The sequence below is a fragment of the Trachemys scripta genome, chromosome 8 (genome assembly GCF_013100865.1).
Source record: "Trachemys scripta elegans isolate TJP31775 chromosome 8, CAS_Tse_1.0, whole genome shotgun sequence".
In the NCBI taxonomy this organism is placed as follows: Eukaryota; Metazoa; Chordata; order Testudines; family Emydidae; genus Trachemys; species Trachemys scripta.
In genome coordinates this window covers 91,401,678-91,429,179 of record NC_048305.1, presented here as the reverse complement: position 1 = coordinate 91,429,179, position 27,502 = coordinate 91,401,678, and the positions used below count along the sequence as shown (strand labels likewise).

At 42.4% G+C, this 27,502-nt stretch overlaps 1 protein-coding gene across 2 annotated transcripts in view; it reads left to right on the top strand.

Annotated features, from left to right (window-relative positions):
* The window catches only part of ROR1 (receptor tyrosine kinase like orphan receptor 1), a 256,201-nt gene that overhangs the window by 151,426 nt on the left and 77,273 nt on the right, over positions 1–27,502 (top strand). For both annotated transcript variants that reach the window (XM_034778853.1, XM_034778854.1), the window contains exon 2: positions 17,908–17,979. In XM_034778853.1, the coding sequence (XP_034634744.1) occupies positions 17,908–17,979 (72 nt within the window). The remainder of the gene's footprint in view (positions 1–17,907; positions 17,980–27,502) is intronic.

The window sequence follows — 27,502 nt, the reverse complement described above, 5'->3', positions numbered from 1 at the left end:
AATCATCCTTTCTTCCCAATAAAGCCAACATTCACCTCTTGCCTAACCAGTTCTCTAAAGCGTGGCAGTTGCCACAGCTTGAAATATAATCTCTGTATATTTGTAATAGCATTAAATCAAATATGTAGCTGCTGTTTTGTTGAAATAATAAAAGAACATCAGTGGTTTATCCTTCCATTAGACTTCAGAGGCTGCAAAAGCAATAAAGATTGTACAAGCCAACTGTCTGCTTTTCTCTGCTCGTGTTGATTCCTCATGCATAAGCCATCAGCGTTAAGGTCTGTTTGTGTGACATGGACTTTATAGTGCCATATACAAACTAAAGAAGCTTACCCCTGGGTCTGATTGAGAGGCTTGATTAGTATTAGGTTTATAATTCAGAAATAACATGAGTGTTTTTTCACATTGATTGTTTCCTTTGGACCTTTGCCGTGCACTGTAAAATGTGCACGGAATGCAGCTGTTTCAAGAATCAGCAGTTTCTAATCTGTTCGTTCTCTGCAATCTTGATGGGTCTGGGTTTGACTCCCATCAGTAAAGTCACAGCACAAGGCCTGCAGTACTTGACTACGTGACAAAGGGTAAGATTTTTAAAGTCACTCATCGTTGGCCTAACTCTTCCTATTGAGATCAATGGAAATTTACTATGGGAGCTGAGTTAGGCCAATGCTGAGCATGTTTGAAAATGCCAGAATGTTGCTTGCAAATATGCAAACAAACTTCAGCTAGACTCGGACTACAACATTTGCATCTGATCTTTCCTAAAGTTTGGAGGTGTTCTGAATCCATGTGGGCCCACCTCTGAAGCATACAAGATTTCATTGTGGTTAAATCAGTTTCTCTCCATTGCTGTTCCTGAAGAGACATTTAAGTGAATGTTTCTGGGGTTTGTACAGTTTAAAGCTTTTGTGCGGATTGATTGTAATTCAGGATAGGGACAGCTGTCATTCAGTCGTCTCTATGCTGCCCCGCCAATGTGTGTCAAATCTGACCTGAAGGCAATTCCTCTGGCAGTGAAAGGGAATGCAGTCTCCATGGCCTATTCCATCCTTGGCCTCTCCTGAGGCTGCCAACAGGTGCAGATTGTTCTGGTGTGTTTTTTAATTTGGACATAATAGGCACTGCACTGAGATCACTAAAGTTCTCTCTGCGGCCACCAAACAGCCGTCAGATGGTAACGTTTAGTCACTGTGTGTCTGGACTAGATTGAACCTGGCAGTTTAGAGATGAAAAGGCTCTTCTGTTACTAATTGCCCAAGCCAGGCAATCCCTCCAGTTTCCATTTGCACTTGTGGGCTAAATTACGTCAGGTCCCTGCACAGGGGAAGACACAGGGCCAAACACAAATGTAACCCCTGCATTCAGGAGAGTGCAAGGACCATTCCCTCTCGATTCCACTAGGAATACCTGGCATGCTGAAGAGGGCCAGGGAAGGGGTTGCATAATTTTACACACACACACACACACACACACACACACACACACACACACACACACACACACACACACACACACACACACACACACACACCCAGCCAGCCAGCCAGCCAGCCAGGGGAGTAGGCTGACCACTTGCAGAGAAGTGAATGACATCCTGTGAAGGTGCCCAAATCCTGTGGTTCTGGAGCCTTCTAAGTAGCTACACAGAGAGTAGTAGCGAGCCTGCTGTCTGCCTAATCAGGAAGTATAGGAGGCATTCTGGGAAGAGTGCCTTCCAGTGTTTCCCCTGGCATCCCCAACTCAGAGCTGTGTCCTATAGGCCCAGCTGAGCTCCAAATCAAGGTCCAAATCTGGAACCCTTACTCACACATATCATCAAAGAGAGCAGCGGAACATTTTTTAGATTCACTCTTAAAAATGTGTGAGTCTTTTCTAATACTAGTGATTCTGCAGTTTTAGTTCCTCTTGCATGATCAATGTAGCTCAGTTCCAACTTGGCCAAAGCACCCACCTCTGGCATCAGTTAAATATTTACATTCCCCCATTTTTATATAAATTGTGCTCTCTTAGCATACGCTTACAGTATATCCTTGTATTTCAAACCTCTTTATAAATTTGGCTGTTTGTACATGAATCAATGTCAACCAATGTAAAATCCTAGGTGAGAGGTTGAGGCCATCAAATGTGCAACATATACTGCTTTGTCATAAGCAGGCAATAAGTCCTGCTGAAATGTACGCCTTGTACCAAAAGGATATGGTATAAAATAGAATGTGTTTACACTAGGGAGACTTCTGTGTATTTAAGCTGTAATTGTTTCAGGACCATTCATTAATTCATGAGCTGACATGGGTATGTTTTTTTTTTCCTCCGCTACAAAAATAATCATTATGCTGAAAAATAAAAAGAATTTGAACATTGAAAATATTTATTGTAATTTTCTTCACAAATTAGCAGTGAGTCTAATTGTAGATCAGCTGTAGCCCTGTCCACCTCAATCATCTGTGGTCCCTCAAGCACTGAAACTCAATGAGCTACAGTATTCTACATTTGGGGTGAGGGGAATGATTTCTTGTTTATCTTCCCTATAATTGGCTAGGATTTATTTCTTTTAAATTTTTTGTGGGCAAATTTAGTGCCGTGGTGCTGACATGAGCCGGGGACAGTGCAAGTAGGCGCAAAGCACACCTCTGTCAATGCACTTCAGCCTTAGCCTGCAGGCATACTTTCTTTTCCAGTCCTGGACCTCTCCTCTGCAAACACTGCTAATTGTATCAAAGCGTGCACTGGTTTTATCAGGTGGGCAAATGGGGACTTTTCAGATGTTATGGCAGCAGAGTGACAAATGGCTGCAGCAGGAACCAAAAAGGACACACATCTGGGTGGTGGTAGGTGAGGGGAACAAATCCTTTATTTAAAATAATAAGCAAAACACTCATCGGTCCATATTGGGTATGGGCTGATGTCAGTTTCAGACTAGATGTGAATTATCTGGGAGTAATTTCACCTCTCTGAAACTGACTCCAGCCCATATCCAATATGGACTGACGGATCTTTTGCTTATTTTAAATAAAGGGTTTGTCCCAAAGGTGTACCTCACAGGAGCTGGTGGCAGGGCGTTGTCAGTGATGGGTCCATGTTTCAGAAATTCACGCCTGCCAGAAATGTATTGAAGTGTGATTGTAGACACACGTGCACACAATTCATGTCTACAAAGACTCATTGGTGAGCTCTGAAATCATAGGCACTCTGACAATTGGCACATTTCTTTTCTCTTTTCCCTGTCTTTAAAGCTGTGGGCTACCGGAGAATGGGGCATTTTGCTCTGAAGTGGAAATGTTAATGAACCCAATGTAAGCAGTGCGCCCAAGTTCCACAGTGATTGTGACTCGTAAATCCATATAACATAAATCCATAATGATAACCTGTAATTAATAACCCTGATGAAAAGCATGTATTAGCTCAGTATTTAGGATCACAGGAGTAGAGTACTTAGAGATAGAATAAACCTGTTAAATGATTGGTAGGTACGTCCTCCTCCCAGGGAGTGATCTAGCACCCCTGACAGAACATATGTTCAGTATTAAACTGATACTACATTTGACCTTAACCAAAGGCCACGTTTCTAAAAATATCTAAAGTAAATGATATGTACATGCCATAAACAAATCTGCTGAAATACATCAAGGTACTTTTACAGCTATGAGTATTTTGTGTATGAGTATGAGTATTGTGCAGCAGTTACAATTGGTTTTCTCTGTTTGCTAAATAACTCACTGAATATACCCTGACTCTAGTAGCTTTTATGGAATCAGGTTTAAAAAAAAACAGATTTTTTTTAGCTGCCAAGCCTCATCCAGCAGGTAAAACTTCCAGGACGGGTGTTCCTGGGGTCATATTAAGTGCAGTGGGCCAAATTCTGCCTTTACAGTCCATCTTGGGGCCAAATTCTTCTCCAGTGGAACTCCATGGAAGTCGTAAAGAATGAGAAAGCAGACCTGTAAGCAATTAGGCTGGGGTGTTAAGTGCGTTCAGCACGTTGGTTTCCTGTGCATAGTCCCCAGGACAGACAATTTTGTGATGCATCATCATAAACAAACACTACAATTCATCCGTCACCCAAAACAGTAGCTTTAGGCATTAGTAATGGTTGATTGTAAAGGTTCATAGGTAGAAAGGTTGCTTATTGTATACATAATCATGACAGGTCCAGTGGCACTGATAAGATGCTCTGATAGATTTAATCTGATGTGGTGTAAACGGAAGTTTGTAACAATTAGCCGTACTGCACTAAATTAGAACATCTTGTTGTGCGCCTGGTTTTAAGTGTGTTCTCTTGATTATATTTATATTGTAAATCCACAGAGCTGGAAACATACATATCTATTGAAAGGTTTCCCTATGTAAAGTTAGTTATTGACATACCCCACACATACACAGCAGATAAGTAGTAGATAGATATGTTAAACATTTTAAATGTTAGCATTTTGAGCAAAATTAACCATTTGAAAGCTTCCAGACACCACTGTCACATCATCTCTTTTCCTGTCTGGCCAAAATTATATGAAAGGATTCAAGAACCACTCAAGCCAATTAACTTAAACTCTTCTTTTTTAAAGATATTTGCTGGATGGAGGTATCGATCCTAAGGCAGTGATACTCTTTGAGGACAATAGTTGCCAGCTCTTCAGTAGGGCTAGTAAAGCATATCTGTCAAGACTTGCTTGTGCAGGACTTTGGCTAAACAAGCATTTGCGCTTAGTTCAACAACAGCATAGGAACCAGATAGGAAAAGGGGAACTACTGTAACTTTGACATTTTGCGGAGAAATGCTGTGGTTCGAAATAGCTCTTCAGCTCAGGTCTGTTCACATCCAGTAGAGGATTATATGGGACTTGTATGCTTTTCTCTTTCAGAATGTTTAAAGGGACACGATCAAGGTTAGCAGGCCTAACCTCACCCCTTCCTGTGCCCAAGTATGTACATGGAAAGTAGAGCCTTTTGCTGTGAAACAACTTACTTTTTAAAGATTAACTTTGCTATAGATGAGGTTTGCTGCATTTTTGCATACCAGAGTGCACAATAGAAGTGGGGGGGGGAGGAGAGCATGTGCTAGAGGGGCACAGTGATGCCCTCCCCCCCCATTGGCCAGCTAGCCAGGAGGAGGAGAACTGATTGGTCCCTTGCTCTCCCCTTTCATTAATTTAAACCATACCCAAGGCCATGAAGGCTGGGTGTCTTCCTTAGTTATCTCTCCGCCATCTCCTTTTCTGTCTTTCTGCATTCTCTTCACACCCTCTTATAGATGCAGAAACTAAGGCACAGCACGGAAAGGACTAATTAATTTGGTCACAGAGGCAGAGCCAGGGGTAGAACCTGGAGTAATTTGTGGTGTTGTCCTCTTTCTAATGGACCAGTCCATCCACACCCACTCAGTGGGTCTACTCATGATATTGAGCACTACAGTGTGAGTAATTGTTGCTCATGACAAGAGAAAGGGAGGAGAGTGTGTGTGTGTGTGTGTGGGGGTAACCCTGTGGTTTGAGTTCAGAAGCAGATTTATTTAACTTACAAAGTTTAATTGATCACAAAGGCTCTTACAGGGTTGACTTGTGTGAAATTCAGTCTACACACGTGCAATATATTAATCAAATCAGACATTAGCCAACTTCTCTACAGGGAGTATATTTGAACACACCTTACTTGGCTTCCTATCAAGTGTGTATCTGACTGTACTGATATCTCATTAACCAAGACCAACATTTTAATGGAAGTAAAGGTTTTAGCAGATATTTATCTTGATATGTAAAGGTAGATTTCTTCACTAATTTGAAATGATTGCATTTATAAATAAAATCTTAATGGTACAGTGGTTCTTTCGAGTGATCATAATCCATAGGTTGGCTTTTTTATAAAAAATCAGCTGCTGGTATAGTTAAGATTTAAAGCAGGATATAAGAAAAAATAATTTTAAATACTGAGATCCGATAATGGAGGATTAATTTTTAAACTCTCCTTTCCATGTACAAATGCCGAATAATTTTTTTTAAATGGCAAGAGTGAGTGCACTAAGGCAGTTCAATACCCCATCTACATCTACATCTACAGGGCCTGCTCCAGGCACCAGCTTACCAAGCAGGGGTGGCACGTCCAGCTGTTCGGCGGCAATTCAGCAGACGGTCCCTCACACCTGCTCGGAGTGAAGGATCTCCCACTGAATTGCTGCTGCAGATCGCGGTCGTGGCTTTTTGTTGTTGTTGTTGTTGTTGTTTTTGTTTGGCTGCTTGGGGCGGCCAAAACCCTGGAGCCGGCCCTGGACATATACCAGTATGTATTTTTCTCACACACAGCATAACATCTTTGATTCAAAATCCAAGTGAGAATCCTATGTACGTGATGGGACTATTCAATTCTAGAACATCTTTAACATAATCCAATCTATACCTCAGGAACCTCAAATTCAGACAAATACATGTCAGGGGAGCCTATGCTCTATTAATGATGGTGGTAATATAATCATAAAAATATGTCTAACCTGGTGTACTGTAAAATCCCAAACCTGTAAAGACTTAAAATCCTGCATAACTTTGTCAATAGAAATAGTCAATGTGTAAAGCTGAACATGTGCTTAAGTGTTTGCAAGACTGAGGCTAAATCCATACACCCTCATCTGCATGCATACCCTTCTGGGCCTAGATCACGTGAAGGCTGCAAGAGTGGTTATATGAATCTTAGTGGTTCATTTGAGTTCAGTGGGAATACTCACCTGCATACGTTTTTGTGAGATCTCACAAATTTCTGGAGCCAGCTATGTCTATGAAAAATATTAAAATAACTGAGTGGTTACTGATTTTATTGTCCCCAGACTCCCTTATGTTCTGTTCTCCATTTCAGACACTCCTGAAAAGTTTTCAGTACCTGGGAATCCAGATAATTTCTCAGATCTCGAGTATGTTAAGGCCCAGTTATTCCCTGATCACTTACAGATAAAGATAGATTTAGAGGAATGGTTTTTCCTACTGATTCTGTGGATTAAACTGAACTAGATGGAAGTAGTTCCCAGACTACTTTATTTATTTCACCCCCAGTCAGACCTTAGAGTGGTGTATTCCACCATGTCTTATGGAATATTTTCTTAGCTACATTGTTTTTTTATGTATGTACTAAATGGTTGTGTATTCCCACCACATGTAGCTGCTCTGCATGTTCCTTTCCTTCAGATAAAATATTTACTTTAAACAGTAGTAATATTTTGCTCATAAATAGCATAGCAATTTTATTCCTGGGCTATTGAAGCATTTTACCCTGACCCAAGAAGCAAAAGACCCAAGAGGCAGAAATGTCTTTTAAAATTTGGCTTACAGTGAAGCCTATGCTGAGCAACCACCCAAGAGACGAGCTAACGAGAGCCTCGCACTGCTGATTTTACACTACTCACTCCTCACCATAGATAGACAGGCCAAGTGACACACACCTTGCAGACTGTATATGAAAGATTGGTTGCTGGATTCTCTCTCACCCAGTACCCTGAGGGAACATGCACTAACTTGTAAGCCAGCTGCCCATGAGTTCTTGTCCTAGATTTTTTTTTTACTCCTACTTTGGGTGAGGCAAGTATTATTCACCCATGTTACAGATTAGAAATTGTCACACTAGATCATCCTGGAAATAGAACTCCACCCTGTAATATAATAGACACAAGTCACATCCATTCAATCATACTGCATTTTAAAAGGAATGGGCCAAATTATGTGCTAGTGTAGTCCATGCTAACACAGAGTAGCTTTTCCCCCCTATAGAGGCTGGGCCACATATAGAGGTTTGAGTTCACTGCTGTCTCTGTGATGGTGAGTCTGGTTTCTTAGCTCAAGTGGTAAAAGCCCATGCTTTAAGACCGTGTTTCCAGGTGCAGTCCCTGCAGACAACCTAAACCGGGTATTGTTACACTTGGCTGTTCTGTCTCTGACCCCTGGACTGCTCTGTTCCCAGATGCAGAAACAGAATGCTGATTCATAGATTCCAGTGTCCAAAGAGACCATAGTGATCATCTAGTCTGACCTCCTGTATATCGCAGGCCATAAAACTTCCCCACAATAATTCCTAGAGGAGTATCTTTTAGATAAACATCAATTCTTGATTTCAAAGTTGTCACCATGACCTTGGTAAGATGTTCCATTGGTTAATTACTCTCACTGAATATGTCTAGCTTCAGCTTCCAGCCACTGGTTGTATTATACATTTCTCTGCTAGATTGAAGAGCTCATTATTAAATATTTGTTGCCCATGTACATACTTATAAACCATAATCAAGTCACCCCATAAACTTCTCTGTGTTAAGCTAATACCCAGCATTCTAAAGGGCTATCTCACAAAAAGTGGTATAACCCACTGGTAAAGTATGTCTTGGGTCTGCCTGTGACGGTTGGTCCTCATAGATAACAGCCTGTTCCCTCCACCAGTTACTCCTGTAGGTCAAGTGAAAGAGGATCTGAAGGTTGTGAATTCAAAACTTGCTGATGACCCTTATTGGGAAAATATACATTAATGTGAGGATAGTGAAATTGCTGAAATGCTTTTGAATGGCAAAACATTTTATTTAGAAGTGAATTTCAATCTTGTGTTGGTATTTAGTATTTTTGGCATCTTTAGTGCTTATATTTGCTTAATAGGGGTAGCTGTTTCTGTTAAGAGTAGGGTTGGTTGCAGGCAGTTGGTTGTAGTGTTTTCAGGAGATCGAGAGAGATGTATGGGAGGTTTTGCCTGTTGGTGCAGAGTGGAAGTTGCTATCTGGGTGAGCTCTGAAAAGGTCAGAACTTGATTTAATAAATTTGGTGTTGCCTTATCTTGTGAGTTTTTTTTTTTTTTTTTTTTTTTTTACTGCAAATTTCATGATATTTGGCAGTGTTCATAAAGCCCTAGTTCCTGGAGCTACACGGCTGCTACTCTGAAACCTGTGATTATTAGAGAATCTCAGCTTTCAATTTAACAGTAAGTTTCTAGCTCTTTTGATTGTTGAGCAAAGCTTGAAAACATGACTGGAATGTGCCCCTAAGTCTCAGAAGCCAGAGGGCAAATACAAACCCTCAAAAATTAGGTCATGTATCTCGTGAGTTTTAAACCAATCTCATGAGTTTTGTGGTGTGACACATGATTTTTGAATGCTTGGGGGTGGCAATATTGCCTTTCCAGAAAATAAGCCTTATTCTCAGAGGGTGTGTAATATTAGCACTGCTTGGGGGACTGGATGCTTCAGGGCAATGCTAATGAGCTGCAGCACTTTTCATTTGTAGATCACCAGTTTGAATTAGGCCCTCTCAGGAGAAATTAAAAGCTGTTCCTATCTAATGGATGACTGGCATTCTCTACGTGAGATGAGTTGGGTGATTCACAGTTCCAACTCCCATATCATGAACTGAGCACCACAGATTTGCACTAATTGGCAAACCCAGAAAAGCAGCCATGGAGACTGAACTATCACTTCTACCCCAGAGGAGGCCCCATGCCCATCAGAAGAGAGCCATTTGGCAAAACAGTGCATGTGGGTTGTTTGCCTGCCTGCTGCCCTGTAGGTAAACAGAGGACTTCATTCACCAGGATGCTCAAGCCAATGTTTCTCACCAACACTAAATCCACACAATTTTTGGAAACTTGAAAGATATGTATATATGCAAATTATTTCAACATATGCAAATTAGCTCATTCAATAATTTGCATAGATGACATCATTGGGCAGCACAACATTTGGCAGCTATGTTTAGGAGACGCATGGCAGAGACAGAGTCACAGCCTGCAGTCTTCTAGCTTATGCCCAGCTGGGCTGGCAGGGGCAGTCCCAGGGGAACTACTGCAACCAGCATATTTTAGAGCAGTACTTAGGCTGTGGCTGCTGTAAATTGTGTCCTGGGCCATTTCAGCCTCTGGATCAGGAAAGTGAAAAGGTGGCACGGAGGTGCCTTTCCTCACCAACCACGCTCCTTATATTCACAGAATGTAAGCTCAGTGAAGATGAGCACCTAGCTGGGGGATGAAAGGAATTCAGTGTAAACCCACTGTATTTTAAAAGGTCTTTAGGGGTCTTGAGTTTGCTTAGGATGGACATGAATTAAAACAACGGAAATAACACTTCAGTTCTGTGAGAGACAAGGGGAGGTGAGGTAATATCTTTTATCTTTCAAAAGCTTGCCTCTGTCTCTTCCACCAACAGAAGTGGGTCCAATAAAGATATTATCTCACCCACCTTGTCTCTCTCATATCCTGGGACCAACATGGCTACAACAGCACTTCAAACTTCATTTTTGTGGGAAACAGGCATTTTTTTTAACAACACTTAATATTTAAAATACATTGTGTTTGCTTTATCCTCTGGCTGAATCGTTGCATTTAGTGCCACACCCTTTCATGGTTCTTCAAAGGGAATTGCCCTGGCAGGGGAGAGAGATGCTGGGGCAGCCCTGCCTGTAGGCAGCAGATCTGTGTCTGAGCAGTGTATTTCCAACAGCAAGGAAACAGGCTTGTAGCTCTCCCATTTTTCAGCTTTCTTTAGTCTTCCTCATTCTTGTTCCACTGCCTGTCTTGAGGTGAAGAGGCCTGGGGCATGGCTACCAAACTTCTCTGCCCTCCTCCTGCCCCCACTAATCCAGCATCATGGAGACAGAGCCTGTTTTTTGGTGGGCTCATGTAGCTGCTGCTCCCTATTCCACAACAACTGTTCCTGCCCAGTGCTGCCTCTCATAGGGCTAGTCTACACTACCCGCCCGGATCGGCGGGTAGAAATCGATCTCTCAGGGATCGATTTATCGCGTCTCATCTAGACGGATAAATCGATCCCCGAATTGATGCGCTTACTCCCATCTCGTCAGGAGGAGTAAGCGCCGTCGACGGGGGAGCCGCGGCGGTCGATTTGCCGCCGTCCTCACAGCAGGGTAAGTCGAATAGGATACACTGAATTCAGCTACGCTATTCGTGTAGCTGAATTTGCGTATCTTAAATCGACACCCCCCCCCTTACTGTAGACCTAGCCTTAGAAGCTCTGCCCTTTACTAGGATGTATGAAAGGAGGTCCCTGGAGGCTCCTTCAGGGAAGTAGCAGGGCTCCCACAAGCCTCTGCGGTGAGGCCTTCCCCTTGCTATGCTATAGCTTATAAGGGTGGGAAGGGGCCATGACGGCAGCAAACAACCCTTCCAGGAAGCCCATCAACCCTTGTTTAGTCTGCAGAAGAGAAGAGTGAGGGGGGATTTGATAGCAGCCTTCAACTACCTGAAGGGGGGTTCCAAAGAGGCTGGAGCTCGGCTGTTCTCAGTGGTGGCAGGTGACAGAACAAGGAGCAATGGTCTCAAGTTGCAGTGGGGGAGGTCTAGGTGGATATTAGGAAACACTGTTTCGCTAGGAGGGTGGTGAAGCACTGGAATGGGTTACCTAGGGAGGTGGTGGAATCTCCATCCTTAGAGGTTTTAAGGCCTGGCTTGACACAGCTTTGGCTGGGATGATTTAGTTGGTGTTGGTCCTGCTTCGAGCATGGTCCTTGAGGTCTCTTCCAACCCTAATCTTCTATGATTGGAACCCTTTCAGGTTTTATTGGATTTATTTTTGTTCAGAAGGCCCATTTGGGGCTATAACTGACCCCAGTCCTAACTATTTTTTTAACAGGGTCAACCAACCCAAAGCATTGAAAAATCACGATTCAGCCCCCCAAAACAACAAAGAAATGGTCTTCAAAGTCATGACCTTTTTTTATAAAAGTAATACATTTGGGATTTTTCCCCCTCTATGTTTTGAGCCTGTATGGTGCCCTGAGGTCATGTCTGCGAACTTTTCTCTGCAACCGCGAGGGCTAGAGCTTGTCAAAATAAATTCAGTGAAACATTTTCATGTTGGAAAATGGTGCTTTGTCAAAATAGAAATTTTCAATGAGGAAAGACTGGGTTTCATTGGAATTTTCTATTCGGGGAAGTTAAAACAAAATGTTTTGAACAAAAATTTTAAACTGTTTTGTACTTTTTCATTCATTTCACAAAAAGTTTCGATGTTTCCCATTTGGGATAAAAATAAATGCTAAACTATTGGAATTTTCCACAGGACAGAAATTCAATTTTTTGCTCAGATCTACTAAAAACATATATTTTTTTTTAATGAGAGCTGAGATTCTTCTGTAATCACATCACTCTGGGAGGTGGGGCATTCAGAGGAGCACCAACTATTGCAAGAACTGGCAACAGTGAGATTACAGCAGCACTTGAAACAAAGGTCCAACATGAGAGTCATATTAATGCTGCAACTTTAAAGAGGGGAATGGTAATTTCTGAGGAAGCAAAATCTTTGAGGCTGACTGGAAAAAAAAATCCTTTTTCCCTTTAAGGACCAATGCATAAAGGAATAAACCTGAGCCATGAGAAGTGTTTTGGCTTCCCAGTTGCATTTTAAGTTTCCAGATGGATTCTGCCTAGTTTATATTATTATAATAAAGACACTGCTCAGTGCTGTACGTGCCTCACAGGCTGTAACTGTGCTAACCTTAATGACCAATTGTGCAGCAGCAATATGTATCTCTCAGTACACTCAAGGCAATATCAGCCACAAGCTTAGTTAACAACATGACTCAGAGCGCTTGTTCTCCACCAAGCATTTATATATTTTCTGGGGATTAGGAGGAAACTTTCAGTGTTGCCAACTCTTGCAATTTCATTACAAGTCTAATAATATCTGGTGTTTTCTTAAAAATGCAGCTGCTGGAATAAGGTTATTATAATGGAATCTTGGCTTTAATTCTGTAAAAAAAAAAAAAAAAAAAAAAAAGGACGTTTCTAGCCCTTACAGCTGTGAATAAAAGTTTGAAAAGGTGAACCCTAAATGCTTTGACATCTGAAGGGGAATAGATGGAACCCAAAATGTATTATTTTTGAAATCTCATTTTTAAGCCCATCTCGATTTTTGAACTTCTGGGGGGCAGCAATATTGATTTTCCTGTTTGCAGGTTATCCCATAACTACCTCCTGTAGGATTTCATGCACCTTCCTCTGAAGCACTTGATACTGGCTACTGTCAGTGACAGGATACTGGACTAGATGGAGCATACTGATCTGAGTCTGTATGGCAGTTGTTCCTAGGTTTATAGTAGTTCTTTCCGGTGTAATCAACAAAAGTTTGTTTTTTCCCTCCTAGTTTGCTCTTCTTACAGAAGTCATTTAAGCTGTTAACATTTACACAACAAATGTTAATCCCATTTCAATTTGCTTATGTTGTCGCTGCACAGTAAGATGTAACATCAGTATTTCTGAAAACATTCATGAGATCAGTTTTCACATGATCCCTAGTTTCATGGGTTGTTTGCTGGGCTTGTTTTTTTGCTAATGCTCTGAAATGTAATGGTCACACACTCCTCTCCTATATTGTTTTGTTCAGTGCTTCCCTATATTATAAAGCTCGGACACTGGCCTGTGGAACACTCAAGACTGTATGTTAGTGATACAGTCTCCTCAGCTTGTATTGAGTGAGACATGAGTTGTTCTATGCTCTGGAAAGTATGTGACTGACCCGCTAATGCTCTGTGACCTATCAGCCCAACTCTTCTCTGAGAAATAGTCGGAAATTCCCCCCAACCCCACTCCAATGGGGTTCCTAAGAAGTGATGCCAATGGTGCAGATCCTCCTCGGATGTCTCTTTTTGTTTGGCAGGATCTCCTCAACTGAGGAGATACTTAGGGTGCCTACTAGTCCTAGCCTGAAGGGCTGACATCTGAAACGCAGCTGAATGTCCTCTTCCTAAGGAATAGGATGTGTCAATGGGGGGAAGCAAAGCACCTAAAACCCCTCCAATATCACACATATAAGCACCGATTTTGGAGAAGGGAGGGCTCATAAAGAGCACCCCAGTCTAAGAGCCCCAGTGTTTTCCTCTCTATTTCCTGCATGTGAGTCCACAAGATTATTGCCACAAGTTTACAGAAGCCTCTAGGCTCTCTGAGCAGGGATGACCCAAGGGTCAGGTTCCAAGAAAGATGGACAGTGGAGAGGACAGAGAGTAGCTCGTTTTCATGAACTCAGCCCACTTCCTTTTGAGCCGCATCAGATCCCTGCAGAGTGTGACCTAGCACCCAAGCCTGAGAATCAAGCTGCTGTGGAACTCCCCTGAGTGGGAGACAGGCAGGGGTGAAAGTAACTTAAAGGACTTACTGGTACTCCGGAGTACTTAGGAGGGGGCGGGGCCTCAACCACAAGAGGACAGGGCCTCTACCAGAAGAGGCAGGACCTTTAAATCCCCGGGCACTTTAAATCAGGATTTAAAGGGCCCGGGGATGGGACTGTGGTAGCAGCAACTGGGAGCCCCGGGCCCTTTAAATCACTCCCGGAGCTACCAGCTGCAGAGGTGGAGCTTTAAAGGGTCTGGGGCTCCGTTGCAGTAGCGGCAGCCGGGAGCCCCTGGCCCTTTAAATTGTCGCCTGAGCCCCGCCGCCGCTACCCCAGGGCTCTGGCAGGCTCCGAAGACGATTTAAAGGGCCCGGGGCAGTAGTGGCTACCAGAGCCCTGGACCCTTTAAATCGTCCCAGGAGCCTTGGGGTAGTGGTGGCAGGGCTCCGGCGGCTATTTAAAGAATCCGGGGTTGCGACAGCCGCTACCGTCCCAGCCCTTAAAATAGCTGCCAGAGCCCTGCCACCGTCTCCGCAGGGCTCTGGCAGCAGGGCTCCAGGGACAATTTAAAGGGACCGGGGATCCGGTAGCTGCTATCACTCTGGGCCCTTTAAATCATCCCCGGAGCCTGCCAGAGCCCTGGGGTAGTGGCGGCAGGTCTCTGGCGGCTATTTTAAGGGCCAAGGCTGTAGCGGCTGCCGCAGCCCCGGATCCTTTAAATAGCCGCCAGAGACCCACCGCCGTTACCCCAGAGCTCTGGGGACGATTTAAAGGGCCAGGGGTGGTAGCTGTGGCAGGCGCCCCGGGCCCTTTAAATCGCAGCCCGAGCCTCACTGCCACTTCCCCAGGGCTCTGGCAGCAGGGCTCTGGTGGCAATTTAAAGGGCCTGGAGCTCCTGCCGCTGCTGGGAGCCATAGGCCCTTTAAATTGCCACCAGGGGAAGCCGATCCATACCGGGGCGTACCGGCTTACTTTCACCTCTGGAAACAGGGACCATTTTCACCTCAAGATTGGCCCATTGTCTCTCAGTTGTTGCTGGCTCTCAGCTATTGCCATGAAAACCAAGAACTAATTATCACAAGGTCCAATACAGTCACTTAATGTATCTCTCAAAGGGATTATCTCCATTACAGCCTCAGATCTAAGGCTCTCTGAGTAGTACAATTAGTGCATGGAGGTATATGGTGACCATGTTTGCTGTCAGCAATACCATGGATCTATGCAGTAGACAGCAGTCTGACATTGTATTCAATCAGCAAGACAGACTACTGTTGGGGAAGCCATGAGAGATTCAGAGAAATTGTCCCTAAAATCAGTATGGCATGGTAGGTACTGTATATATGGCAATTGATTATTAAATCTAAGCATTAACATGAATAATAGATGAATCTGGAATAAAGTCAATTTTAGGTTTAATCCCACAAAATCCAAGAAATTCAGACAGATAGACTATGGCATCCTGAGGCAAATCTCTCGTGCTTAGGCTGTGCAGCAGAATGGAAGATCCTGTCATCGAGTCTGCGTCACTGGGAAATATGACATATCTCTGGGAAAATATTTATTACACACACACACTATCTAAGAGTGCACAGGGATGTATAGGCTTGGCCAAAACTGCAGCTGGTGTAAATAGATGTCTCCACTGATTTAGGTGGAGCTATGCCAGCTTACATTAGCTGAGGATCTGGCCCCACTGAGTGTGTTTCTATCTTGTATATCTAGATCAGCCCCATGAAAATGGATGACTTATAATGCCTTCAAATACTGTGTTTACATTGGAAATGCTTGACAGACTCTTAAATAAGCAGTGCTACCAGGTGGGCTTGTAAGAAAGAGGGTATTTATAAGGAAAGGGTAGTGGCCATATCTTATTACTTCGTGCATTTGTGAGTTTGCGCATACCATTTATTAAATAAAAAAGCCACTTAAAAGATGAAATAAAAGTAGAATAGATTTGAATATCTTTGTGCTGACAATTTTTATCCATGAAATTATTTTCTAGGTATAGAAGACATACTCTGTTTTGATTGCTTAGAACATGTTAACAGGGCAGTGTCAGAATACAAATCATATTCTTATCTTTATTAACATCTTAGCTTCCTGATCCTGACTTCTATTAACTGGCCCTACTGAAATCAGCTTAAGCTTGGGTGCACAGTGAATGCAGGACCATGCTTTGGGTGCACAATGAATGCAGAGTATTAAAACTGAAGAAGTATAGAAATCGTGTTTACTTTCCACTATTTATTCTGGAAATTTCCTGTGTTTCAGTTTGGAAAATGAAGCTGAATTCAGTTTCATTTTGTTGTTGTTCCTGCATGTATTAACCCAATCCCACTGTAATGCATCTCCCATCACCCTTGGGTGGGTTATCAGCAGTGAACCTAGACCTCCGGCTTGATCCTCTGACATTTCAGCTAAAAGAGGTGATTCTGCTAGCTCACAGGCTATAGCAGCCTCATAAACTCTGGGCCAGCCATGCTAGGGGGGCACACTTTGTAGGTGTGGGTTACACCCCTCCACCTCTGATCCTGCTACTGGACCGGTGCAGGTGGAATCCAATAGTGGGCTCCAAATAGAGCTGCAGTACTCTGCCCCCTGGATCCTTTGGGCAGTGGATTCACAGCACTGCAGTGGAGTTTACACATTTGTAAAAAGGTTTCATTGTTTTAAATGTAATGGACACATCTGTGTTCCTACTAGGGGTGTCTTTTAAAAACAAATTTGGGGGACTGAACTGAGTTGTCAGTTTTCTTTAGCAGGATTCTGTGTAATCTTGCTGTGTGCATGGATAGTATAAGATTTAAAAAAAAACAAATAAATATAAAGCCCTGTAGCAATAAATGAAAGAGCCGAGGTTACTGAAAAATATGCCTAGATGGTGTTAAAAATGAAGACATTTCAGATTGACCCTGCAAAATAAAACTTATCCAGAGTCTTTTCTTTAAAAAATAAATAAATTAGTAGCAGCAACTAGACTTTCCAAGAGCCAACTGAGATAGGATGTTGTTGATGCACAGATCAAGCCCTTACCCATGTGAGGAGGGATTGCTCTCACAAGTAGTCCCAGTGAATTCAGTGGGATTATTTGCATAAGCAATGACTGTTTCTGTGAGCATGGACTTGCAGGAATAGGCCCCTTAGAAATGTTAATTGATAATACATTCAGCCACCTTGAAGCATGCTATGTTTTTCTTGTCAGAGTACTGGGTGTGATACTGTAAAAAGCAACAGAGGGTCCTGTGGCACCTTTAAGACTAACAGAAGTATTGGGAGCATAAGCTTTCGTGGGTAAGAACCTCACTTCTTCAGATGCAAGAGACTGCATCTGAAGNAGCTTTCGTGGGTAAGAACCTCACTTCTTCAGATGCAGTCTCTTGCATCTGAAGAAGTGAGGTTCTTACCCACGAAAGCTTATGCTCCCAATACTTCTGTTAGTCTTAAAGGTGCCACAGGACCCTCTGTTGCTTTTTACAGATTCAGACTAACACGGCTACCCCTCTGATACTTGGGTGTGATACTGTAATATTCCACCTCCACACAGCTAGAAGAGACGAGCTGAATATTTCCCCCAAAATGTGTTGCTTAATTAATATAAAGTCTCACAATCATACATTTTAAACAATGATTGCATTGCAAAACAAAATTCCAGGCTGACCTTGCCTTTTTCCCTTGACCAGCACTGTTGCTCGTACACTTCAGCATGGCAAGGTGGAGCATCCATTAGATTTTTAAAAACAGTGGTATTTAAATTAGCTTGTTCAGAAGGCATTGTCTTTGGAAAGATCAAGTAATTCTGTAAATTAATATATTAACTGTTGTGTTTTTCCTCTCCTTTTCAGAAACAAATTTGTCAGTCTCTGCTGATTTAATGCCGACATCATCATGGAACATTTCAAGTGAACTAGACAAAGGTAAGTGGAGAGAGAAAACAGAAAGATGTAAAACCAGGCTTTACTCCTCACATATTCTTTTTGGCTTTCTTATTCAAATCAGTAAGTAAACGGGAGGAGAGTGGAACTAAGACAAACCTTTGACATTCAATTACATGCAATTCTGTGATTTTTGAAAAATGTTGGGTTCCTCCCCCTCCACTCAATAAAATGTTCCACATGGTAAAAATATTTCAAGATGTGAATTAAAGAAGTTTATGTCCTGCCTGACATTTCAGCTGGTGGATCTTAGGATCTGCTCTCAAAATTAATAAGCATTGGCCAGAATCAGTTTGCCTGTATGTGTTTACTATGAAATTTCAAGACATTAGGTTAGTAGAAGAGAAAAATACTTCTAAACGTTTGTAATCAGTAATTATGTGAGAGTTTGAACACACCAAAGGACATAAATTGTGAGGAAAAAAAAAGAAATGTATTTCTCATCCCCTTTCATTTCATGAATTATGCAGCATAGGTAATGTAAGCCAGATTGTTCAGCCTCTTTTAGTTTTTATTGGAAGCCTGTGACCTGCATCTTTCTGGACCAGTCTGGTCTCTCAAATACTTCTAATGCGATTTTATTTTTTTTAGGTGGAAATGGTAGAACGCGTTTAGTTAAGTTTCCCTAACACTTTCATTTAAAGACCCTGTTTTCAGTTGCTTGTAACTTTGTCTAACTTTAATAATTTGGGTTGAAGTGTCCTTTGACAGGTGTCTGCCATTGCAGAGAACAAAGTCAGGGGAAAATATGTTGTTTTGCCCATTCTAAAGAAATAGTACATCTGTTTCATCCTCTTGTCATAGATGTACTTTTTTCCATACCTGTGAAATTCTGCCAAAATCTGACCACATTAGAAAACTCCCTGAAAAATCACAGTTCACATATTCTCAGTAGAGTCTTTTTAGAGTTTGGCTGCTAAATCCTTCAAAGATTCTATCTGAACTGATCATGCTCCAGCCCATCCTAGCTCCTTTGTCCTGGCCAGTCTACACATGCATCATCCCCACAGAGCAACTGCAAATGTTAAATCGCAGTGCTGCAAGGGCTCAGCATGACTTTCCCTGCAATTGCATCTGAGAGAGAGAAGTGCCAAGCAGCAGAACTGAGAGCAGGAAGATGTCTCTCATGTACTCTTAATGCTCCCACCGCTGGCACCAAGACAGCATGGAGGAGAAAGAAGTAGCCTTCGACTGCAATGCAGAGGGGCGAGGAGCAGTTGAGGAAGATGGTAAGAGCTGTGAGAAGAGGGGAGAAGTAGACTGGAACAGGAACTGGTTTTGTGGGAGGAGGACTGAGACGGGGCGAGCTGGAGAGGACCTGGGTAAAAGGGATCAGGCTTGTTGGGGGACAGATCAGAAGGCTTTTGTAAGCACTAAAGCACAGGATTCCTGAGTCTCAATATCTCTCAGCGGTCAGCAAATAGCTGTGAAACCCACTGGCAAAATGTCTTATCTCCCTCCAGTGGTTGGTCCACAGAGGATAACAACATATTACTGTATCGGTTACCCTCTTAGCTCAAGTGGCAGAGGCCTGTGCTATAGATCTAAAACGTTCTTCTGCTGATGGCCCATGTGAAGGTCAATATGGTTCCTTCCACCTGGAGGAATTTCTGAGTTGGGTGGTTTGTATTCGGTTTTTTAGAACATAGGAAACTACATAGAAAAGATAGAAAAAGTGCATTAAAAATGTAAAGGTCACAGAGTCAAGCAGGCAAAAGATAGGAAATTCCAGAATTATGGTTGTGTATGCAACCTTAATTTGGGCCCTTTGTGTGTATGCATTATGATACATCCTTTATTAAGTGATCCCATATTATTTTGTTCCTTAGGACCCGTACACAGGATGGACCGTGAGCTGGGGATGATTCAGGGTTGTGTAGTGAAGGAAACTGTTGTCTGTAGGATCCCAGCTTTCTGGCAGAAATTGGAAGGTCTGTAGTGAATGAGGCACAGGACCGCAAGAAGAGTAAGGAGGGCCTTTGGCTAAGGCAGTTGAATGCTCCCCTGAGGAATTGGATTCTGTCCCAGTGTCTGCTGCAGAGTTCCTATCATGCTAAGCGAGTCCCTTAAACCAATCTTTTCACAGGTTGCCACTTCATTTTCTGTGCCCCCAACTTGAAATACCCAGGGGCTGATTTGCAGAAGTGCTGAGCACTTGCAATTGCAAATGAAGTCAATGGGTGGTGTGCTCGGATTATAGAAAGTAATTTAAAATGCTAAATACTCTGAAAAATCAGCCCCTGGTCTCATGGTAGATGCAGTCCAGCTGCTGGGCACTCAGAGTGGGTACCAAACTTAGTGGACACTTTTTTGACTTTATTCTTTCTGTCCTTCAGTTCCTCATCTGTAAAATGTGGAGGAGGATACTATACCTAACTTTTGAGCACTTGACTTTACAATCTTGCATTAAAAAAACTACGTTAAAGAACAATAATAAGGTATATTAAATTGAATGCTGCTTTTGCACAGACTCCAGAAGCTCATCCTCCCTACATGCTTCTGCAAAAACATATTCAAAGGGCAAAGTTCAGAAGCTATATGTAAAATAGAATAAATTAACCTTTCACTAAATTGAACTTAATCTATACTGGAGAACTTTGCCCTAAATATTCCTACCATTGTTAGTCCCAATGGGAGAGTTTGTTTAGGCAAGACTCCTGTGACCAGAGTCATTTTTATCACTGTTTTGATTAGACTTTTCAGCTGGTAGCAAAAATAGGTCTAGCCACAGCCATTCTTCTACAGTAGGGTTAACACTGCTGAGGATTTTTTATTTTTTTTTAGATGTCTGCAGTGCGGACATGGCCTGTGACTCTCTTAGATAACACTGCTCTACAGCCAAAATGCTTCTGAAATAAATGTAGTCAAACTTTACTCTGGGCACTGAGAATGAAAATGATGCTTAAAATTGTTGATTGGCTCCAGTTTTCAAGATATGCTATTGGGTCAGTATATACGACCTCTGACTTGGGAATGGCGGAGGATAAGTGAGTTATAAAGGGAAGGGATCTCAATTTAAACCAGAAATGATTAACATACATCTTTGACTGGATCTATGAATAAATCTATGACTGGGTTTCGACAGTACTTGCTTTTTAGGCAAAACAATGAATGATGCAATCTGAAGCTGGTATTGCGTCACACATGGTATGAATTGCATCATGTTATTCCTAGAAGTCATGGATGATGCAATCATAACGAAGCTTACATCACTCTGCTGAACAAATTGCCCTATATCAGCTCTAGAAATCATACAGTGTCATGCTCTCTTATTTGTCAGTGTTTGATTTTGCAAAGGGACACATTTCTGTTTAGCCAAAGTGAGCAGAGATGCCTCGTACTTGTGTGAACAGTGCAGATAACTTCTGCTATGTTTGTGGTGAAGTGACTTTTGCATCACAAAAGCGCAGTATAACCACTATGATTAAGAGATCAGGACAAAAGGTGGGCCCCACACATATGCTGCAACACTTGTGCAACAAATCTTCACCAGTGGTTGAACAGGAAAAGGAAATTATGCCTTTTGCAGTGCCAATGATTTGGAGAGAGCCAACAGATCATACCAGCAATTGTTACTTCTGCATGGTGCCTCCAGTTGGGAAAGGTGTGTCAAAGAAGAAAAAGTGGACTGTGCATTATCCAAACATTCCATCAGCTATACGCCCAGTACCCCATGGAGAAGGACTGCCGGTTCCTGATGCACCAGAATCATTCTCACTTGAGTCAGACGAGGAAGAGGATGAGGATGAAACTTCTGGTCCTGAATGTCACATCAATGTCACAGGTCCCACATTTTCTCCCATCCTCCTCCTCTGAACCACACTTCATAACACAAGGTGAACTGAATGACCTTGTCAGGGATTTGGAACTACCCAAGAGTAAGGCAGAGCCATTGGGCTCCAGACTACAGCAGTGGAATCTCCTGGCAGGTGATGTTAGGGTTTCCATGTTCCGTGACCGTCAAAAGGATCTTGTCCCATTCTTCTTCATGGAAGGTGATCTTGTAGCCTGCAACAACATCAATGGTGTGATGGCAGCCCTCAACATCGTTCACGATCCAGATGAGTGGAGACTGTTCATTGATTCATCAAAGATGAGTCTTAAAGCTGTTTTACTGCATAATGGCAATGTTTTGCCATCAATTCCAGTTGGTCATGCAGTCCATATGAAGGAAACCTATGACAACATGAAACAACTTTTGAGGTGCATAAACTATGAGCAACATCAGTGGCAGCTTTGTGGCGATTTGAAGGTTGTTGCTCTCTTGCTTGGTCTGCAGACTGGATACACAAAGTACTGCTATTTTCTCTGCGAATGGGATAGTCGTGCAAGAGATTCCCACTACATCAAGAAAGATTGGCCACTCCGATAGTCATTGGAGCCTGGGAGGAAAAGTGGTGTTCAGTATCCACCACTTGTTGAATCAAGGAAGATTTTGTTACCACCCTTACACATCAAGCTGGGTCTGATGAAGAACTTTGTCAAGGCCATTGACAAAACACAAGCAGCTTTCAAGTACCTCCGTGGAAAATTTCCAAGGTTAAGTGAAGCTAAGATAAAGGAAGGTGTCTTTGTTGGTCCTCAGATTCGTGAACTTCTTCGAGATGATGCATTTGACCATGCACTGCGTGGCAAGGAAAAGACGGCATGGAAAGCCTTCCAGTTAGTGGCAATAAATTTTCTCGGAAACAACAAGGCAGACAACTACAGGTTGTTGGTGGAAAACCTCCTCAAGGCATACAAAAGCCTTGGTTGCAACATGTCACTAAACATACATTTTTTGCACTCTCATCTAGATTTTTTTCCACCGAACTGAGGAGCAGTGAGCGATGAGCACGGCGAGCGATTTCACCAGGACATTGCAACAATGGAGAAATGCTATCAGGGCAAATGGAGCCCATCAATGCTTGCAGACTATTGCTGGACAGTGACAAGAGATGCTCCATTTAATGAATACAAGAGACAAGCCAAGAAGCGCCGAGTAGACACTGAATAGGACTAAATTATGTACAGAATAGTTTTTTTCCTTTTGTTCCATAATAAATTTTATTTATATAATCCTTTTACTGATTTTTAAAGTGTACATAAACAGGACAGGTGAGATATTATCATGTAAAGCAACCATAAACACATGAAAAGATCTAGGTTTACAATTTATGATTAAAACTCTATCATCTACACAATATACATAGACATAAAATGTAAAAACTTAAATATCTTAGAAACAGTAGCCAATCAGTTGTTTTAATTGTCATATTTGAATTCAGCACATCAAAATACATAATAAATAGCACATTTTATCTCTGAAGAAGACGACTTCTCAAAAATTGTAGACCAGTGTAATTTACAGCCATTGTCCTGAGATTCAAAATTGATAGCCAGAAGAAAGTATATCATAAAGGTGTGGGTTACTGCCTACTTCACTGTACACCTTCTTCCAGCTCCTCAGCGTGCAAGTTACACCAACTAGAGTCAACATTTCCCACTATTGCTGCCAACATTTCAGTTCCAACAGGAAGCGGTGGTAGGAGTGTTAATGTAGACACGGCTCTGTCTGCTGCCACCATTACAAAACTCAATGAGTAATCATTTTAAAGCTTTCTCCCAGCTTGCCGGCTTCTTCAGTAATTTTGAGCATCAGGTCATTTTACTGCTCAGAGTAAGGTTTCTGTGATGGTGCTGAATGTGATTGGGTCCTGTCTACACTAGCGGTTAAACTGTTTTCAGCATTGTTTCAGTGGCACCTGTTAATAACATCCATGACTGACAATGGATAAAAAGTTCACTGTGCTAATCCACTTGGAATGCAACAGTTATCACCTGCTGAGGTAACTTCTGCATTCCAAGGGGATTACAACTTCATCATTATCCTCAGCTCTTATTGTCATTTCTACAGAACTATACATTTACACAACTAAAACATAGATTTACAGACGTGGATTAAGACACATTTGCTGCCCAAAAAGCTTACAGTCTCAGAACCTGATTCTGTAAAAATGCATGAGAACAAAGTAACACACATGTTTTGTCTTGTACAGGATAAAAAACCTAGATTTTTTTTAAATGTTAGCTACCATGTCCTAACTAATATGCTCTAAAACGCTAGCTTAGGTAAGGCAAATTGAACTGTAGGACATGCTAGTCAGTCGAGTTGAAGCCTAGGAGGAGGAAATTACATTTACACTTCAATTTCCACCTCACTAGCACCTAGGATTTCAAGAAATCAGCTTCCACCTGTCTTCCTACAATCTGGCAGGAGATCTCAGAAGTCCCAATAAAACAGATTTTAAAGCTTATGGTTCCCAGCCAAGTTTCCCAATTAAGCAACTGTTCCTATTAAGTGGTTCTTACTGTACCTACTGCTGCTTGGAAGTTAACATCCCTTGCTTGAATATTTCTTCTTTATTTTTTTTTAACACAGTATTGTTAAACAATATTACAAAACTCAATGAGTAATCGTTTTAAAGTTTTCTCCCAGCTTGCCGGCTTCTTCAGTAATTGACTCACAACTGAGCCTCATTTAAGTTTCAATTTCTATTAAATAAGCCAAATCGACAGCATTAAACCATTGCCTGTTTATTCTTTTTAACAGGAAATGAAATTTAAAAGAGACGCAGTCACCCGTGAAGAGCTGTTGAAAGCGGCGATTGATGGGAGGGAGAAGGTGGTTTCTCACCAAAACCTTAAAACAAACAAACTACACATCAAAATAAAAATAATCACTTTTTACAATAGCAGAATCTCAGCCAGTACCATTTTTTCTCTTTTCTTCTACCCTTCAATTATGGTGTGTTTCCTGCAGGGAAAGAATGTCATGAATGAAACTGAAAAACTAAAACGGGATCAAAAAGATATTTTATTTCAAATGAAAACTACTCTCATGCACACTTCAGAAAAAAGGACTTTGTGGTTGGGAGACAGCCTAGCTCAGGGGATCAGTAACAGGATACAAAGCCCTTCATCCCTGGGTTGCCAGTTCAAATATACTTGAGATGAGGATCAGAGGGGTAGCCGAGTTAGTCTGAATCTGTAAAAAGCAACAGAGGGTCCTGTGGCACCTTTGAGACTAACAGAAGTACTGGGAGCATAAGCTTTCGTGGGTAAGAACCTCACTTCTTCAGATGCAAGTAATGGAAATTTCCAGAGGCAGGTATAAATCAGTATGGAGATAACGAAGTTAGTTCAATCAGGGAGGGTGAGGTGCTCTGCTAGCAGTTGAGGTGTGAACACCAAGGGAGGAGAAACTGCTTCTGTAGTTGGATAGCCATTCACCGTCTTTGTTTAATCCTGATCTGATGGTGTCAAATTTGCAAATGAACTGGAGCTCAGCAGTTTCTCTTTGGAGTCTGGTCCTGAAGTTTTTTTGCTGTAAGATGGCTACCTTTACATCTGCTATTGTGTGGCCAGGGAGGTTGAAGTGTTCTCCTACAGGTTTTTGTATATTGCCATTCCTGATATCTGACTTGTGTCCATTTATCCTCTTGCATAGTGACTGTCCAGTTTGGCCAATGTACATAGCAGAGGGGCATTTCTGGCACATGATGGCATATATAACATTGGTGGACATGCAGGTGAATGAGTCGGTGATGATGTAGCTGATCTGGTTAGGTCCTGTGATGGTGTTGCTGGTGTCGATATGTGGGCAGAGTTGGCATCGAGGTTTGTTGCATGGGTTGGTTCCTGAGTTAGAGTTGTTATGGTGCGGTGCGTGGTTGCTGGTGAGAATATGCTTAAGGTTGGCGGGTTGTCTGTGGGCGAGGACTGGCCTGCCTCCCAAGTTCTGTGAAAGTGAGGGATCATTGTCCAGGATGGTTGTAGATCACTGATGATGTGTTGGAGAGGTTTAAGCTGAGGACTGTAGGTGATGGCCAGTGGAGTTCTGTTGGTTTCTTTTTTGGGCCTGTCTTGTAGCAGGAGGTTTCTGGGTACACGTCTGGCTCTGTTTATTTGTTTCTTTATTTCCTTGTGTGGGTATCGTAGTTTTGAGAATGCTTGGTGAAGATCTTGTAGGTGTTGGTCTCTGTCTGAGGGGTTGGAGCAGATGCGGTTGTACCTCAGCGCTTGGCTGTAGACGATGGATCGTGTGGTGTGTCCGGGGTGGAAGCTGGAGGCATGAAGGTAGGCGTAGCGGTCGGTGGGTTTTCGGTATAGGGTGGTGTTAATGTGGCCATCGCTTATTTGTACTGTGGTGTCTAGGAAGTGGACCTCCCGTGTAGATTGAGATGAGGAGGAGCTACAAGCTACAACTGTTGCGAGAGATGTCTGCATATCATAGAGAGCACTCAAGACTATGTAGCATAGTTCCTGGGGTTTGTAAGACCAGTAAAACTGCTTGTTGTTGTTGTGCGCGGCAGATGGCTTCTTTTGTTCTGCAATCTGCTCTTTACATCACCTCATCATGACCACCAGGTGAGGGCAGTTCAGTATCTTAGGTGAAATAAGTTGGTGGTCTAAGTCCACCTCTTGACCGACAAGTTTGGCACATCATCAAAACTGGACTGTTATAACCTGGGGATAACCAAGAAGGCCATACAGGTATAGTGCATTTTAAATGTGTAGTAGCCTAGTTGATGAGGAGGGCAGGCCAGTGAGAATGCATTACACTAGTGTTCCATACTACACTGTCTGCCAGAGAGTTTGGCCTTATCATCACTGAGTGGTTGTCACCCTGCTTGGTACCACAGCCTGAGAGGTAATTAGAAATGATCCCCTGTTGCAAAGGCAGAGACCTGCAAAGGAAAGAGATTTTATAACAAACAGGATAAAGTAGAGAAAAAAATGTATATTGGGGGAGAGGGAGGAGAGAATGAGAAATACACCTCTACCCCAATATAATGCTGTCCTCGGGAGCCAAAAAATCTTACTGTGTTATAGGTGAAACCGCGTTATATCGAACTTGCTTTGATCCGCTGGAGGGCGCAGCCTCGCCCGCCCCAAAGCGCTGCTTTACTGCGTTATATCCGAATTTGTGTTATATCGGGTCGCATTGTATCGGGGTAGAGGTGTACAATCTGGGAAATGGAAATCAACAGTATCTAGGAAATCAGAGTTAGGCCAATGCTGAGCACTTTTGAAAATCCTCCCATAGTGCATTTGGCACAATATCAGAATCATGCTTTCCAACTAAGGTGACTTGTAATTTTGGGTAAGAGGAAGAATGTTTAGAATGGGAAGCAGATTAATGTGGGGCCTTCACACATACAGTCTAATTTTCCAATGCTGTTGTCCTTTCCCAACAGCCACACTCTAGCCTTTCTTCTGTACAGTTGTAACAGTGTGGCAGCTTCAGTTTTCTTTGCCATAGTGAGGGATTGTTGTTCAGTTCAGTTAGGGGGCTGGGAGTCAGTGATTCTGTGCAAGATACTTAACCTTTCAGTGCCTTTGTTTGTCCTTTTGTGACACAGGAAGTGGTGTAGTCAAGTTGGAATGTGCTGGAACACTGTTCCGGTACTATTTCAGGATTGCCAAAGTAGTGGCCCATGGATTTTTCTGCTTGGATTTTTTT